This window comes from Littorina saxatilis, linkage group LG14 (genome assembly GCF_037325665.1).
Source record: "Littorina saxatilis isolate snail1 linkage group LG14, US_GU_Lsax_2.0, whole genome shotgun sequence".
NCBI classification, from domain to species: domain Eukaryota; kingdom Metazoa; phylum Mollusca; class Gastropoda; order Littorinimorpha; family Littorinidae; genus Littorina; species Littorina saxatilis.
In genome coordinates, this window is record NC_090258.1 from 31450162 (window position 1) to 31467257 (window position 17096).

The 17096-nt window shown below is 40.3% G+C and overlaps 1 protein-coding gene across 2 annotated transcripts in view; it reads left to right on the top strand.

The window, feature by feature from the left end:
* Positions 1-17096, top strand: part of LOC138947564 (uncharacterized) — a 33400-nt gene that overhangs the window by 14961 nt on the left and 1343 nt on the right. For both annotated transcript variants that reach the window (XM_070319052.1, XM_070319051.1), the window contains exons 2-4: positions 2951-3358; positions 8511-8683; positions 14988-17096. The exon at positions 14988-17096 is cut by the window's right edge and continues 1343 nt beyond it. In XM_070319052.1, the coding sequence (XP_070175153.1) occupies positions 3016-3358; positions 8511-8683; positions 14988-14996 (525 nt within the window). In that variant the 5' untranslated portion in view covers positions 2951-3015 and the 3' untranslated portion in view covers positions 14997-17096. The remainder of the gene's footprint in view (positions 1-2950; positions 3359-8510; positions 8684-14987) is intronic.

Genomic DNA, 17096 nt, shown 5'->3' on the forward strand with positions numbered 1-17096 from the left:
ATCAAAAGCTACACAACCAGAGTTCAAAACAGATTAACAACTCAATGAAAATCCAAATGGTTTGATCAACAAAGATCAAAAAAACGTTACCCCTGAAACAAAACAATAACAACATAAGTATATTTCAACAACAAAAATAATCAAAGAATACTCATTTCAATTTAATTCAGAACACCTTTTTTGTCAACAAAACAAACATTAAACTATGCTAACATAAAAAATGACAAAACATAATACAAAACAATACTAATATGGTTATGACGAGAAACTGGAACACTTTATACCAAAATATCATGTAAATCATGATACAGGAATCCAACCGCATAAGAAACATGAATTCAATCACCACCTCTGGCGCCTGTGATTACAAATTCCTTTGAACATGGACAATAACTTTACTACGCCCACCAGTTACACGTTAAAAGCTTCATCACTCATTGAAAAACTAAGACACTCAATGCCTTAAATTCTTCTGAAAATGACCGAGAACCATTCCAAGTCACTTATGACCAGAAAACCTGGTGCATACCAAATAATGCACATCACATGCTTACCATTTACATAACTTGCATGGTAATTCCTTTTCCATCAAAAAGAAAGACTATGTTTCATTTCTGTCAACCATATATAATAATCAAACACTTAAAACACATATTCATTTCCCGGCAAATCAACAGTGAACGCACAGCAACTCCTCAAGCCATGTGGCAGAATGCATAACTGAAAGGCGGAAAAAACAAATACTATCAACTAAAATACTAAAACAAATACAAAAACTATATTTCTTATCATCTAATCCTTAAAATACATCTTTTACAGCTATATCTTCATAATACAATACATTTTTCATCATGTCACTTCAGTTTCTTTCAATCAATAATGTTATTGTTCATGATGACCACATGGTTCTTTATATTTGATGACTATCCAGTATTGGCGTTAACCGGTAATTACCGGTATTTTACCGGTTGAAAAGAGAAAATACCGATAAAATATAGGCTGCCGGTATGACCTCCCGGTTGATTTTTTGAACAACCATTTTTTTTCGCTTGTATAACAATAAATTAAACCAGTACTCTGAGTTGGACTCTTACTGGTTCCAGTGACAAGCCTACCGTTTTTTCTGGACTGTTTGCATAATAAAAGTTTGGGTACCGGTTTTAAAAAATACTAGCGCCATCATTGCTATCTTATGTTATATTAAATCCAAGTAATCCTTCACAAATTCAAAACCCTGCATCAAATAAACGTGGGAAACAATGCACACAGACTCTAAGAAGCAAATAAACACAATATAAAAACAATTGCTTACCTGGAGTAGAAATAAGACATTTGGAAATCACGAGCATGAAAATCTGGCACCCTGATGAAAATGTCTGGAACTTCAAGAGGAAGAAGAATCAATTATCAGTTGCCAATGAAAAAGTACTTATGAAACCAAAAAGTGCTTTAATAATTAAATAATAATTATAACTGACTACTTAAAAATAAAACTGCTAAGCCTAAAAATCATAACAATAAACAATTAACATTCAAATACTTCAAATAATTCCTTTCTAAATTTACAAAAAGACAACATTCCTGGGAATTCAAAACACTGATCCGGCTTCCTGGTGATTAGGCAAGTAATCCTGACATTCCCTTTGTCAACAACAAGCACAGTTCCTGCCCTTACACTAGATAGGCAATTAGTACAGACAAATCAGTAAACCAACAGTACTTTGTAAAATGGGAAAGAATGAAGTAGAATGAATACTTTCACAGGTTTACATACAAATGCATTGTAGTAAAGCAAAACAAACAAGTCGCTTAAGGCGAAAATACAACATTTAGTCAAGTAGCTGTCGAACTCACAGAATGAAACTGAACGCAATGCCATTTTTCAGCAAGACCGTATACTCGTAGCATCGTCAGTCCACCGCTCATGGCAAAGGCAGTGAAATTGACAAGAAGAGCGGGGTAGTAGTTGCGCTAAGAAGGATAGCACGCTTTTCTGTACCTCTCTTTGTTTTAACTTTCTGAGCGTGTTTTTAATCCAAACATATCATATCTATATGTTTTTGGAATCGGGAACCGACAAGGAATAAGATGAAAGTGTTTTTAAATTGATTTGGACAATTTAATTTTGATAATAATTTTTATATATTTAATTTTCAGAGCTTGTTTTTAATCCGAATATAACATATTTATATGTTTTTGGAATCAGCAAATGATGGAGAATAAGATAAACGTAAATTTAGATCGTTTAAAAAATTTTTTTTTTTTTTTTTTACAATTTTCAGATTTTTAATGACCAAAGTCATTAATTAATTTTTAAGCCACCAAGCTGAAATGCAATACCGAAGTCCGGGCTTCGTCGAAGATTACTTGACCAAAATTTCAAGCAATTTGGTTGAAAAATGAGGGCGTGACAGTGCCGCCTCAACTTTCACGAAAAGCCGGAAAAGATGTCATCAAAGACATTATCCAAAAAATGAAAAAAACGTCTGGGGATTTCATACCCAGGAACTTTCATGTCAAATTTTATAAAGATCGGTCCAGTAGTTTAGTCTGAATCGCTCTACACACACACACAGACACACACACACACACACACACGCACGCACATACACCACGACCCTCGTTTCGATTCCCCCTCGATGTTAAAATATTTAGTCAAAACTTGACTAAATATAAAAACAAACAAAAAACACAACACCCCCCATACACACACACCCCTGCAAACACACCCACACACACCAACACCCACATTGTATTAATTCATTTCAAACGCCTTGGATCGCTGGCGCGGAAGAATTGTCATAAAAAATGGGTTAATGATCATGTTTGTTATTGTTGTTGCTGGTGGTGATCTCGCTGATGTCATTGTCGTTTGTCTTGTTGATGATTTTCACTCAATCTTGTGACATTTGCAACGCAAAATGAATTAACAATATCATCTCTTTTGCAGAGACAGACAGAAAAAAGGACACATATAATAATAAGGAGATCTCCTGTCTGAGCAAAGGACACAGGATGGCACACAGAGGCCATACCTGCAGTCAGGACATCTGCATAAGATGTGGAAGGGTTTGCCCCTTCCATGGGAGAGACGTATGCCTAGCATGCGCCCCTTCAAGTCAATGCCTACCATGGTGGCTGGACCAATCCCGACAGCAAGATGAGGATGACGCTAACAACGGGCAGGACCCAGCTCCCGACAACCCGCATGATGCCTGTTTGGGACAGTGGCTCTACCTACGACAAAGTCGTCGGCATCTTGACGATAATAATGCAGAGGCGTCCTTCATTCAGCACGGAATTCCGTGCACTCCTCTTCGTGCACATCATCTGTCAAACGCCGGATTTATACTAGCAGGTACTACACTGTCCACGAATCAAAAACGCAACTTGCAAATGAAAAACGACATTGCGGTCTTTTTTCATATATAAATAAAAAGAACTAAACAGTGCAAATAATTTGTGCGACTTTTGCAACAACTTTCGTATCACAAATAAAGCATTTGTTATCCTGCAATTTCGTTTAAAAGTTGTATGCCTTTTAAGGCACGCACTTAGCTGTCTGGCACACTTTTCGGATCAAAGATTTCTTTCACAGGGGTCACGTGACTGCCGCTCAAACAAGGAATACCCCAAAAATTGACCTGACAAAAACGTTTATTACCAATTCAGTGCCCCATATGGCTTTTTGACCAATCAGGACGGATTCTAGGTGACCCTCTAAATGTTATAACGTTCAGGCAGGGACCCTTTTTGTTTATCAAGCTAAAAATGAACAAGACAAAGTAAAAATTTAAGGGGAGGTGGGCCAGTGCACTACCTTTTTTTTAATTTTGAATGTTTTATTGTGTCTGAATGTTATTTTATGAAAGAAATGAACAAATGATGACAAAGAATAGTCACTTTTTGTATTTTCGGTTGCTGGTTTTTGTTTTACGCGACATAAACAGTCAAAATACAGACAAAAGTGGAGTACAGGAGATACGCGGATTTTCATCAGATGTGATTGTCACACTTCTAATTATTGTTTTATTTTATCCTTCTGGGTATGCTCTAGGGGATTACGAAGCAGATCTTGTTTATTATATTTATATTTGGAGTTAGGAATACTTCTTTGTTACAACTGTCAAACTTTAGGGTAACGCTTGCGAAATTATTTTTTGAAATAATCTGGATATGACTATAATAAAATTTCAGCAAAATCCCTTCGTAATCCCCCAGAATGTTATATTCTGCACAAACTACAAAAGAAAATATTGCTCTAGCTAAATTACAGCCAGAGAAATCGCGTAACCCAAGACGTAACCGTAGGCAAAATGGCTGAACTGAGAAAAACGACATTGAAGATTGAACACCACAGAAACACTATTGAAACAGACACACAAGGACAAAACTGTGTTATGAATGAACAGCTTAGTTTATTTGAATTGCAAACTACTTAGCCTTTAGCACGCCAGCAGAGAATTTATGCGTCCATCCCTTCTTTCTCTCTGTCAACCAGCATGGGGATACTGCCCCAGCGCTAAACGTGTATCAATGACCCGATTCTCGTTTGTATTTGCATGCGAGAATAACGGTATTTTTAACGGTAACTTACTTGAGCCAGAACGAGACTTATTTCCTTCCGTTATCTCGTCGATTTGTTGGTTTCCTCGAAGTTTTCTGCTTTTGTTTTTACATCGATACAGTACTTTGGTGCTTCGACAAGCAAGATGGAGGATGATGAGTTTGAAACTTTCGTTTGAGTTGTTTTTTGACAACAAATCGTACGTGGAATCTGAACGATTTACTGAGGAAGCTCTTCGCAATGAACTGTGTATCGCGGTGAAGAAAATGACACAGTTCGTCAAGACAGTGACGGAATTTACGAAAGTGCAGATTGATACAAACAGTTGCTGATCCAGTTTCGTTCGGGAAATGGCAGGCCCAGCAAACATTACCGATAATCTGACTGATGTTGGATACTTTCTCCTGTTTTTGTTTTTTTGCGTAGCAAATGCTCAACTTGCTTGTCGAGGAGATACTGCACAGAAACTGACTCAAATTCAGCGCAAAGCAAGCCAGTGCCGAGACGTAAAAAGTGTGCTGCATGGCGTGTTCGGAAATGGCGACCTGTGGATCTGCGTGGAGATCAAAGCTTTCCTCTGTATCGGAAACACCGACAGAATCCAAACTTTGGCCTAGTACCAGCGGAACTACTTGTTGTTGCTAACCGAACTAATAAAGACATTGTCCTCTTTCTTATTTCGAGCCATTGTTATCGTATCAAAGGTTGTTTCTCAAGGAAAAATTCGCTTTCGGTTGTCACCGATCGTTTGATGTGTAACCAGGATGTTGTAAAACCGAGTGAACTTCGGGTGTTCCCGTCATGGCCGAGAGTCTCTTCGGTAGTTTCCGTATGCAAAATTCGTAAGCTGAGCATGCGCACTCACAAAGTAAACTGGTTCCCGATTTCGGTTTATGAAACGAACCAATGGATGTCGAGTACCTTCCAAATAAGGACATTTCCGTTCGATTATGATTGCTGCCTTTGCAACGGACAAGTGGCTGAGTGAATGGAACATTCATCAAAACACTGATGTCATGTTATAGGTCAAGAGCTGCTGCGCAGTTTCGTATGTCGTGAATGCACTGTTTTGCTGAGGACAAAGCTGTAACTAGCCTTTGAAATGAGACATTTTTTGGCGGGGGAATATCGACTACAGAAGACAATCAATGTCACACATGTTCACATTTTGTCTTTATTGACAGATAAATAGGACACTTTTGACAAAAACACCGACACACATGGATGATAGGTATGTTATGGAAACATAATCTGCTAAAATACCCAAAACAGTGTTTTGAACGATTTGGTCAATTTTGCACTGGCCCACCTGCCCTTAAATCAGCAATACCAGTGTGATTTATTCTAAAGAATGACACTTCAAATGCCGTCAGATAATACTCTCTTTATCTAACAAATACCGAAAAGCGAGTTTTGTCGGTGGGTGCTTTACGGAACAGCGAGGCACCGCCCATCCTCTGAGTGTGCAATGCCGACTCGCTCACTTGAAATCTAAATTATCAAAGTTCGGAAAATCAAGTGAAATTGGGTCACTCGCTTTACGTCAAATGTATCTTTACGTCATTTCCCATCCGTCTGGAGTCGGTTCTAAATCTGTCGCTCTCTGTTCAACAAGAAAAAGCGAAGCAACCGAAACGCATGTTCAACATGGTTTGTTGTGTGTCAAACGCATTTGACCTGTGAATATTCATCACGTAAGGTGTTTTACTCTGATTGGCTGACCCAGGTCACGAGAATTCTTTGACTGACAGGCATAATCAGGTAGGAGCGCTCGGGGTCGCTTCGAAATTTCTTTTGGTCGAATTAAACGGTAATAAAACCGTTATTTCTAATATGCTGACTGGTAGCAAATGATAACAGACATGTCTCACAAACGATATCAGCATTCGCCTAAAAGGCTCATGCTTGATATCTTTTTTCTCGACATGTCTGTTATCATTTGCTAACAGTCAGCATATTAGAAACTAGAGGAATACCCGGCTTCGCCGGGGTGAATCGCGAGACAGAGACAGACAGCGTGGCGGTTCATCACAATCACCTCTGCAGGCGAAGTCCTGTCAAACGGGATTGAGAATTTTAGAGCTTATTTCTTAGCCCTATATTATCTGTTGTGGCTTCTCAAATGCCAGAACATACAGACAGACAAAAGCCGCTAGACCCCATCACAAACAGAACTCTACAATCCACAGGTTTTTGCCCACACACACACAAACACACACACAGAGAAGCCGTATATATATATATGTATATGTATATATCTATAAATATATAGAGATAGGTGAGAGTATTTTTCGCGTGGCTATAAATTGATTCGACCTTTTCACTTTGACAGTAAGAACAACTTACGGGTGCAAGGGAAGCGTTCTGGACAGCGCAGTGACATTCTAAAAATAGTTACTCAGAAACGGGAATTTGGGGTGAACGGCGCGAGACAGAGACAGACAGCGTGGCGGTTCACCACAATCACCTTTGAAGGCGAAGTCCTGTCAAACGGGATTGAGAATTTTAGAGCTTATTTCTTAGCCCTATATTATCTGCTGTGGCTTCTCACATGTCAGAACATACAGACGGACAAAAGCCGCTAGACCACATCACAAACAGAACTCTACAATACACAGGTTTTTGCCCACACACACACACAAACACACACACACACAGAGAAGCCGTATATATATATGCATATCTGTATCTATAAATATATAGAGATAGGTGAGAGTGTATTTTTCGCGTGGCTATAAATTGATTCGACCTTTTCACTTTGACAGTGAGAACAACTTACGGGTGCAAGGGAAGCGTTGTGGACAGCGCAGTGAACAGCGCAGTGACATTCTAAAAATAGTAATAGTAAGTTACAAACGGGAAAGCCACACGAAGGAAGGGAGATAAACGCCAAACACTGGAGAAGATAAGGAAGAGTTACTTATAATGGTGAAATGAACACAAAAACCCAAATCAGTTCAGCGCTGCGCGCTGAGAGCACGTGTTGAAATATCTCATCGATGATATTGTGTCTGGGGTGTAGCTGAATACGGTGTCCAAATTTGAAAAAGATCCACCGAGAACTTTGGCGTTGTGATGTGGTGTAGCGGCTATGGTGTGTCGGTATGGGGGCCCGGGTAGCTGAGGTGGAACCAAAATAGCTGAGGTGGAACCAAAATCGGTTCAGCGCTGCGCGCTGAGAGCACGTGTTGAAATATCTCATCGATGAGGTTGTGTCCGGGGTCTCTCTGAATAAGCCCACCAAATTTGAAGCAGATCCATCGAGAACTTTGGCCGTGCATCGCGCACAGACAGACACACAGACACACAGACACTAGTCGTATATATATATAGATAACTCATAATATTACTAGTGAGCAATTAAGTTTGGGGGTACCCTTATTTGAGCGGCGGTCACGTGACCCCTTCAAAAGAAATCTTTGATCCGAAAAGTGTGTCAGACAGCCAATTTTAAGTGCCTTTAGTAAGTGTACCAACTTTGCAATAATATTTTTTTTTGCACAGTTTAAAAGATTATAGAAGCTGTTATGCAATTCAAAAGCTGTAAAATATACAGAGAGTAGACACCTGCATTTCTCCTTTTTGACCAGGATCCATGACACTTCCTGGCCTTTATACATTACAACAAATGGAATGGCCGGGTGAACTGTATTTGCAGTGTGAAATGGGCAACAGATTTGTGATGACCTTTGTTAAAATCTACAGGCCATTCCCGTGTCATTTCTACTGATTTAACTGTCGATCGCATGGGAGGTTAAAAGGGGAGGTTTTGCGTCAATTGTGAGGGGTTCCATGAGCGCTGTATTTCAGCGATGACTTGGTGGATTGCTTCGCAACTTTGAGAATCTCCTGATGGCGGTATAAAGTTGCCACTACTTTTTGGCAGATAAAAAGGTTAACATTGTGCAATTCTGTGATGTTTAAGTGTTTGATTTTTTTCCAGTGGATCGAAAAACTCTCTGCTGCAAGCACTGCGGCGTCAGAGCACCTGTGAGCAGCCTCATGAGGACGCCGGAGGAGAATGCCTTCGAGGATGCGGTGATTCAGCACATCCTCAGAAACCCTCTTTGCCAGCATGCTCAAGGGTTGCTTCCTATTCGCCGTGACATCAACCAGGTATGTTGTTTTGCCAACATTTTCTGTTTTTACATTTAGTCAAGTTTTGACTAAATATTTTAACATAGAGGGGGAATCGAGACGAGGGTCGTGGTGTATGTGTGTGTGTGCGTGTGTGTGTGTAGAGCGATTGAGAGTAAACTACTGGACCGATCTTTATGAAATTTGACATGAGAGTTCCTGGGTATGATATCCCCGGACGTTTTTTTTATTTTTTTCGATAAATGTCTTTGACGACGTCATATCCGGCTTTTTGTAAAAGTTGATGCGGCACTGTCACACCCTCATTTTTTAATCAAATTGATTGAAATTTTGGCCAAGCAATCTTCGACGAAGGCCGGACTTCGGTATTGCATTTCAGCTTGGTGGCTTAAAACTTAATTTATGACTTTGGTCATTAAAAATCTGAAAATTTTAATTACATTTTTTTTTTATAAAAAGATCTAAATTTACGTTCATCTTATTTTTCATTATTTTCTGATTCCAAAAACATATAAATATGTTATATTCGAATTAAAAACAAGGTCTGAAAATTAAAAATATAAAAATTATTATCAAAATCAAATTTCCGAAATCGATTTAAAAACAATTTCATATTATTCCTTGTCGGTTCCTGATTCCAAAAACATATAGATATGATATGTTTGGATTAAAAACACGCTCAGAAAGTTCAAACGAGGAGAGGTACAGAAAAGCGTGCTCTTGCAGCACAGCGAAACCACTACCGCGCTGAACAGGCTCGTCAGTTTCACTCCGTTTTGCACAAGCGGCGGACTACGGTCATTGTGAAAAAATGCAGTGCGTTCAGTTTCATTCTGTGAGTTACACAGCTTGACTAAATGTAGTAATTTCGCCTTACGCGACTTGTTTAAATAACTCTGTTCATATTTTGTTTTTAGAAATTCTTTGGTCTTAGCGAGTAAGTTGAATCTGTCCTGTCCTATGAGAGTAAAACAGGTTTGATTGCGGGGAACTGGCCTGTGAGTTCTAATTACATAATTATGAGGAGCTTACCTGAGTAAGTGAAGTCTAATTGTGGTTTTATCGACCACAATGTAGAGAGGAAAGGGATTAGGTGAGATAGAACGCGGGAATACGTCACTGTTTAACGACGTGTAAATGGTGCAGAAAAAAGAGAAAGAGAGAGGAAAGGGATAGGGAGGGAAAACGGTTATCAGTATAACTCTGAAGACAACTTAGGGCGAGGCACGTAATCCCTTTCCTCTCTACATTGTGGTCGATAAAACCACAATTAGACTTCACTTACTCAGGTAAGCTCGTCATAATTATGTAATTTTATCTCCCACAATTCCGAGAGGAATGGGTCACGTGAGACTTTAAAGTCTGCAACATTTACACCCTAGCACTGTCGATGAATTGAAATACATATAAACCTACCCCAATTCTTCATGACAGAACAGCCTGTCCAAAACTCCTCCCACTGTCCACTGGTTTCTTGTAAAAAGTTGTGAAGGTGTTAGCCCGACGCCAACCAACAGTCTTCAGAATGGTTGCCAGAGGAATTTTACTTGCAGCTTTACTAGATGCAGCGGAACGAGTTGAATGCGGCGTAAATATTGTCATGTCAATACCCGCTTTTTGTAATCCAATCTTTGTCCATCGACGGATAGTATCTCTCGACACCGCTTTGTGTGGGGCTGTCCAACTGATAAAGAGTCTCGTTTCCGTTCCTCTAAATGCACGAGTTCTTTTGACATATTGTTTCAAATAATGTACAACACAAATTGCCAAATCAGACGGAAAAGCACAAAATACCACTTCATTCTGATGTTTGTTTGGGCCAGAAGTTTTGAGCAAATCCCCAAACCTACATCGTACATCTTCCTTTGTCCAACTCATGTTACGCAAGTCCATCAACCAAATCGCCTGTCCCCTTTGACTAGAGACCAACAAGCACAACAGCACAGTTTTAAGCGTCAATTGCGCCAGCGATAAACATTTTGCCGGTGACCATTCTTTTAAAAAATTTAGCACTAGATTAGCGTCCCAGGTCACACAAGTACGGGGCAAAGCTGGCCGTCTGTTGAAAGCTCCTTTCAAAAACTTCTTCACCAGTGGATGACAACCCACTGAACAATTATCCTGAAGGGACAATGCGGAAACAGCGCTTCGTGCCATGTTCAAACTGCTGTATCCTTTGCCTTCTTGGAACAGTTTCGTTAAAAACCTTATCAACTCATGTGGAGAGGCACAAAAGGGATCTCTATCCCGTTCAAGGCAATGCTGAAGCCAGCGTTTGAAATATGACTCGTAGTTACGCTTCGTACCCTCTCTCCAGACTGACATGATAATGTCTGTTGCTTCATCCTGAATTCCCTGTTTCTGGAGGGCTGTCCGGACAAGGAACATGCTACTAGTTTCATCTTCTTCAGTAGTGGATGGTGCTCCCCTGTCAGTGGATGACTGAGTAAGTTTTCTTTTCGGGGCAACATGACCGGCAGTTCTACTAGTAGACGCAACAGTTTCGTGAACCACACTTGCGTTGTCCATAATGGCACCACCAGCACACACTCTGCCTCCAAGACTTCTATCCTTTGGAGCACTCTTGGAATGAGACTGAAAGGCGGAAAACAGAACGCCTTGAACAATGACCAGTCTAAGGAAAATGCATCAATGGCAAATGCATCTGGGTCAGGTTTCCATGAAACATACTTTCTTAACTGTGCGTTAACACGAGAAGCAAATAAGTCTACATCACAGAGACCAAACCGATTGATGACTTCTGCAAACACTTGTGTGTCCAAATGCCATTCAATGTTGTGTCTATCTACATGGGATTCTGCATCTGCCTCTATATTTAGGCAACCCGGTAAGTGTGTTGCTGTTTAATTACTATGTGATAAGCACCACAACCAAATGTCTCTGGCAATGTCGTTGCACAAAACTTTTGTGCTGCCCATGTTATTAATACAAGCAACAGTGGTGCTATTGTCTGTAAGTAACTGAATGTAAGAGTGACATAATCCCCTGCAAAGGGATTTCAAGGCAAAATAAGCTGCTTTAAGTTCCAAACAGTTAATATGTTCAAAAGCTTCTTCCTTGGTCCACATTCCACCTGTGGTGCTACCCTGACACTCCGCCCCCCACCCTATTTTCAAAGCATCTGATTTTACTATTACAGTAGCGTGAGTAGGTATGCCTCTGCTAACAGGGGAAGGATATTGCTTTACATTATCAATCCACCAGAGAAGGTCTGAACGAACTTGTTCTGAAACCACAAGTTCTGCATCAAAATCACCTTTCCTAACAGCAAGGGCTTCATTTTTTGCGATCTCTAATCGTTTAAAAAAGAGAGGTGCAACCCAAACACCCGGTTGGGCAGCCACTAAATATCCGATAACTTTAGCCAACTGCCTAATTGTACATTTCTTTCTTCCAGCCAAATCAGCGCACTTAGTACGAATTTTATCAACTGTCCGGGGGGTCAGAGAAACTAACATGTTCTGAGAATCAAGCTGAAACCCTAAAAACTCAATGCATTGAGTAGGTGTAAATACTGACTTCACAGGATGCACAGTAAAGCCCAAACGATCCAACAAAGCACATGTATCTAACACTGCTGCCTGGCATTCTTCAAAAGTGTCTCCTTGCAAAAGGGTATCATCAATGTATATCAGAAGGGTATGGCCAGATAAACGTAAGTGGGCCAATACAGGCTTTAGTAGTTTCGTGAAAATGCGGGGAGAATCACGATATCCCTGTGGAAGAGCCAGGAACTCAAAAGTTTTGCCATGAAACTGAAATCTGAAATATTTTCTGAACTTGTGAGCGATGCGTATGGAGAAATATGCATCTTTTAGATCAACTGAGGCAAAAAAGCAATCTTTTTTCATTAATGACACTGCGTTTTTTAATGTATCCATCTTGAAGTGAATCTTTTCGATTGTCTGATTCAAATTTTTTAGGTTTAAAATCACCCTTTGACTACCATCTTTTTTCTGACGCAAGAAAATACTGGATAAAAGTTGATCTGGCCGTTGATCCACCTCTTGAACAATCTGTTTCTCCACTAACTTCGCTACCTCATTAGCCACTAGCTCATCCTCGGAAGAAGAAAATCTAATTTCTTTCCTGTCTGGAATGTGTTCACCAGTGATCATAAATTCAATTTTAATTCCTGCGACTTGCTGAAGGATCCATCTATCAGAGGTTAACTGTCTCCAACTATTCAAATGATCAGCAACTTTTCCACTATGAAAGTTCTCAGGAGTATTCACAAATTTTGAACTGACCTGTTCCCTAAAAATAGAAACCGCTGGCGCACAAATATCAGATTCTAATCCCGTTTTGTTTTCTTGGAGGGAATCCCGCTCTGTTGGGAGTGGAACTTGGGAGAGAATTTGTGTCCTGTCTGTCGGTTGGAGACACCTCTTCTCTGCTGGTACTGTTGTCTCTGCTGAAACTGTTGTCGAGGTCGCCCTTGGTAGAACTGACGACCTCTGGTGGCGTTTTTTGAAAGGGGCTGTGACAGTGTGGATGATAATTTCCTGTTCTTCACTGCATCGTCGACCCTTTTCGCTAGATCCTCCCCAAACAAAAACTCGTTAGACGTCAGCTTGAAATTTAGCTGCGCATTGCATAAGGCCCTGCAGTCTTGGCTAAGTGTCGGCCTGAGTGCTTCGCGCCGCACTTGTGACAGGTCCTTGTGTGAAGCCATAAGAAGTCGAGCCGCATCGGCCAGTTTGCTAAAGCTGTCACGCTCACTCAACTTCCGACTTGCTGGTTTTTCTTTGAGGTCGGACATAAGCTGAGCGATAATTTTCAGCGTACAACCTACTTGTTCCTGAACAAAGGACAGGTTCGAGTCTCTTTTCTTTGCGAACTTGTCTAACAGTTTGCCATCTAATTCACGATTGAGAGTCGGCGTTCAAAGCGACGTGACATTTTTGGGCCGCGGATAGTTCTGAAGAGTGTCTCGCACACGTGCCCGATCTGATGGAAGAAGAAGTCCTTCCTCAAAACGATCTGCCAGAGATGGATGAATCCCCTCGCCAACTGTATCCACTACTATGCCTGCGTCAAAATCATTGTCCGAAGCAACATCCGTGTCTTCAGCCGAATCAAACTCATTTTCGAACTGCTCATGAGCAAATCTAACCGAAGCACCGTCTTCTCCATCCGCTTGCGACTCTTGCGCCGAACTGCTTTCGGTTCCATGCGACTCGGTTCCACGCGATGTTGAAGCAACAGGCGTCGCATTAAGCTTACCAACTTTCTCCAAATCATATAGTCTGCCAGACAAGGCAGTCATTGTCTCCAAAATTTTGTCCATTTTCAGAGTAACTTCACAATCACGTGGGCCAGACGAGCTCTTCTCTATTGAAAGAGACTGATCAACTCCCGTCTTTTCTGACGGTATCACTTCAGAAGGTTGTGCTTTCGCCGGTTTCTTGCCGGTTTTCTTCCCGCCAGCAGCACATTCACCACCTCCCGAGTCCGCCATATTCCGAACAAAAACCACACGAAAAAGTTATATTGATTCCTGCGGACGAGCAAGCGCACCCGTTACAGTATGAAAACAATTTAAAATCCACTGCAAAGATTTTCAAATCTTCAATGGACTAGTGCCCAGCCTTAGCACAGCGGACCTTCTGTGGCCCATAGTTCGCCTCAGGCGATAGTAATTGCTGTAATCGAGACAGCTGCTGAAAAAACAAAGAGGCTGCTTCAGCAAATCGTGACTGACTATGTCAGCTAACGTGTACTTCATTTCCGTAGCCAAAATAATATGTCATCCTACCAAAACAAGTCACAATTCCGACTGACCTTAGGTCACACGTGCAAAAACAAGTAACGATCCCAACTGACCCAAATATAGTAGGTCACACCTGCAAAAACAATGAACGCGCCGACTGACGCCTAACATTTCCATGTGTTAGCTTCGACGAATAAAATTCATACGCGAAACAACAAGTTCCCGGTTCAAAAAACCAACAAACACCGAAAACTCCAAACTGTTTCCTTACCTTGCAAGTTGACACAATGATAAACAATCAAAATAGTCAATACACTTCAACTAACCTACAACTAAAACTTGTACAGAGAAAGGTTAGAGGAAAATGAAAGCAAAGCAAGAGAGACAGTGCACCAACACGTCTTCACAGGACGAAAACCATTCGTTCAGTGAGGTATTCCCGCGTTCTATCTCACGTGACCCATTCCTCTCGGAATTGTGGGAGATAAAACAAGTGTGAGTGTGTGTTGGTGTGGTGTGGTGTGGTGTGGTGTGGTGAGGTGTTGTGTTGTCTACAGACTTATATTGGTGTTTTTTTTCTGATTGCAGGCCTATTGATTCATCGGAAGCTACGCTTCATTGCAGATGACGTGCCCACGTATTTGTCTACGCCCGATTGAAGCCATGGGTTTCACTAGCTATGGATTTCACTTCTTTGTGGATCTTATGTACACCAGTTTTTTTGGATGTCACTCACTGTGTCAGGATGACTTTTGATCCTTGTTCAAACAGTGTTAGACATGTGTATGCAAATGATTTGCGTCGCAGGTTTTAGAAGATTTAACAACAGAATGAATGGAAGTAAATTAATGCGATTATCAACAGGCGTATCGTTTGAAACATCAATAAGAGCTTTGGGTCAGAGTTTCATAGCGGATAGACATCAAACATACACGCGTCATGTACTGAACGAAGACTTACCAAAACGTGTCCTTAAAAAGACACTGGATGTGCCGGAACGCACAATCCAGTGGAAAGTTCTTAGCTCAAGTACGTGCCGCATGCGTTTTTGTGACTGTAAGCTTAATACACTTTCCAGCATGAAAACAAATATGCAAATTATTCTAAAATCGTTAAAGGTGTGGTAAATTGGGAGTAAAGGGGGGGGGGGGGTGGATGCAAGGTAGTTTTGAATAGTTTTATTGTGTAGGATTCTTAATAATAACAATACTTTAAATAACCAAAGGGAAGTAAGCGCTCAAAATGCATACATGTGTGATGGAGTAAGCGAAAGTTATACGGATTCAATCTCCTGGCACCTGAGAGAATAACACGCATTGAAATGAACAAGCGACTTTCATCCTCTTTGAATTAATTTTATATCAAAACATTAATTTTACTTCTATTTATTGTGTTGTTAAATCTTCTAAAACCTGCGACACAATTCGTTTGCATACTCATGTCTTACAATGTTTGGACAAGGATCAAAAATTATCCTAACATTGTGAGTGACATCCAAAAAGCTGGTATACATTAGAACCGCAAATTTCAATTCTTTGTTGTCCATTAAAAAGATTCATTTATTTTGTAGAATTTATTATTTTCAGTTGTTGAAAGGGTGGAATGGGGAATGTTTTGTTTTGTGAATTATAATTTTACTTGTTTGCGGATTTGTTGTTCTTAATTAGAGTGATAATGTCTGGATCTCTTTTGAAATGTCTTTAGTGAATTCAAAGTTTTTGGGAAATACCTTTATGTATTGCTACCTTTTGTTGTTGTAGTTGTTGCTGTATTTTTATAGAATTTTCTTTGTTTTGTTCAAGATCATAAATCGGATATACCTGTGTTTTAAGACTTTAAAGTTTACCTTTTTTTTATTGCCGACAATGACGCTTTGTTTTGAAAGATATCCGTCGTTAGTCTAGGCTATGGGCCAGGGGAGTTCATCCAAATTAGGCCACAGGACACTTCCCTGAGTCCCAAAGGGACACAACTTCTTGAGCGCAGTAGATTTTGAGAGTGACAATTGTGCAGTGGTACGTTCTGTCTGTGAATCACACTTCTTCAGAAAAATCCGAGACGACCCCTGCCCCGGACAAGATTTTCATTTTTTTCATTTTGTTGAGTCACTTGAGAAAAAGTGACTCTATGTAATCGGTCAGTGTTAGTCTGTCCGGCCGGCCGTCCGTAGACACCACCTTAACGTTGGACTTTTCTCGGAAACTATCAAAGCGATCGGGCTCATATTTTGTTTAGTCGTGACCTCCAATGACCTCTACACTTTAACGATGGTTTCGTTGACCTTTGACCTTTTTCAAGGTCACAGGTCAGCGTCAAAGGAAAAATTAGACATTTTATATCTTTGACAAAGTTCATCGGATGTGATTGAAACTTTGTAGGATTATTCTTTACATCAAAGTATTTACATCTGTAGCCTTTTACGAACGTTATCAGAAAAACAAGGGAGATAACTAGCCTTTTCTGTTCGGCAACACACAACTTAACGTTGGGCTTTTCTCGGAAACTATAAAAGTGACCGGGCTCAAATTTTATGTGAACGTGATTCATTGTGTTGTGAATAGCAATTTCTTCCTGTCCATCTGATGCCTCATATAATATTCAGAACTGCGAAAGTGACTCGATCGAGCGTTTGCTCTTCTTGTTTATATTTTTTATAGGAGATCACATTTTTTTAACTAGATTTAAAGTAACAAGTGT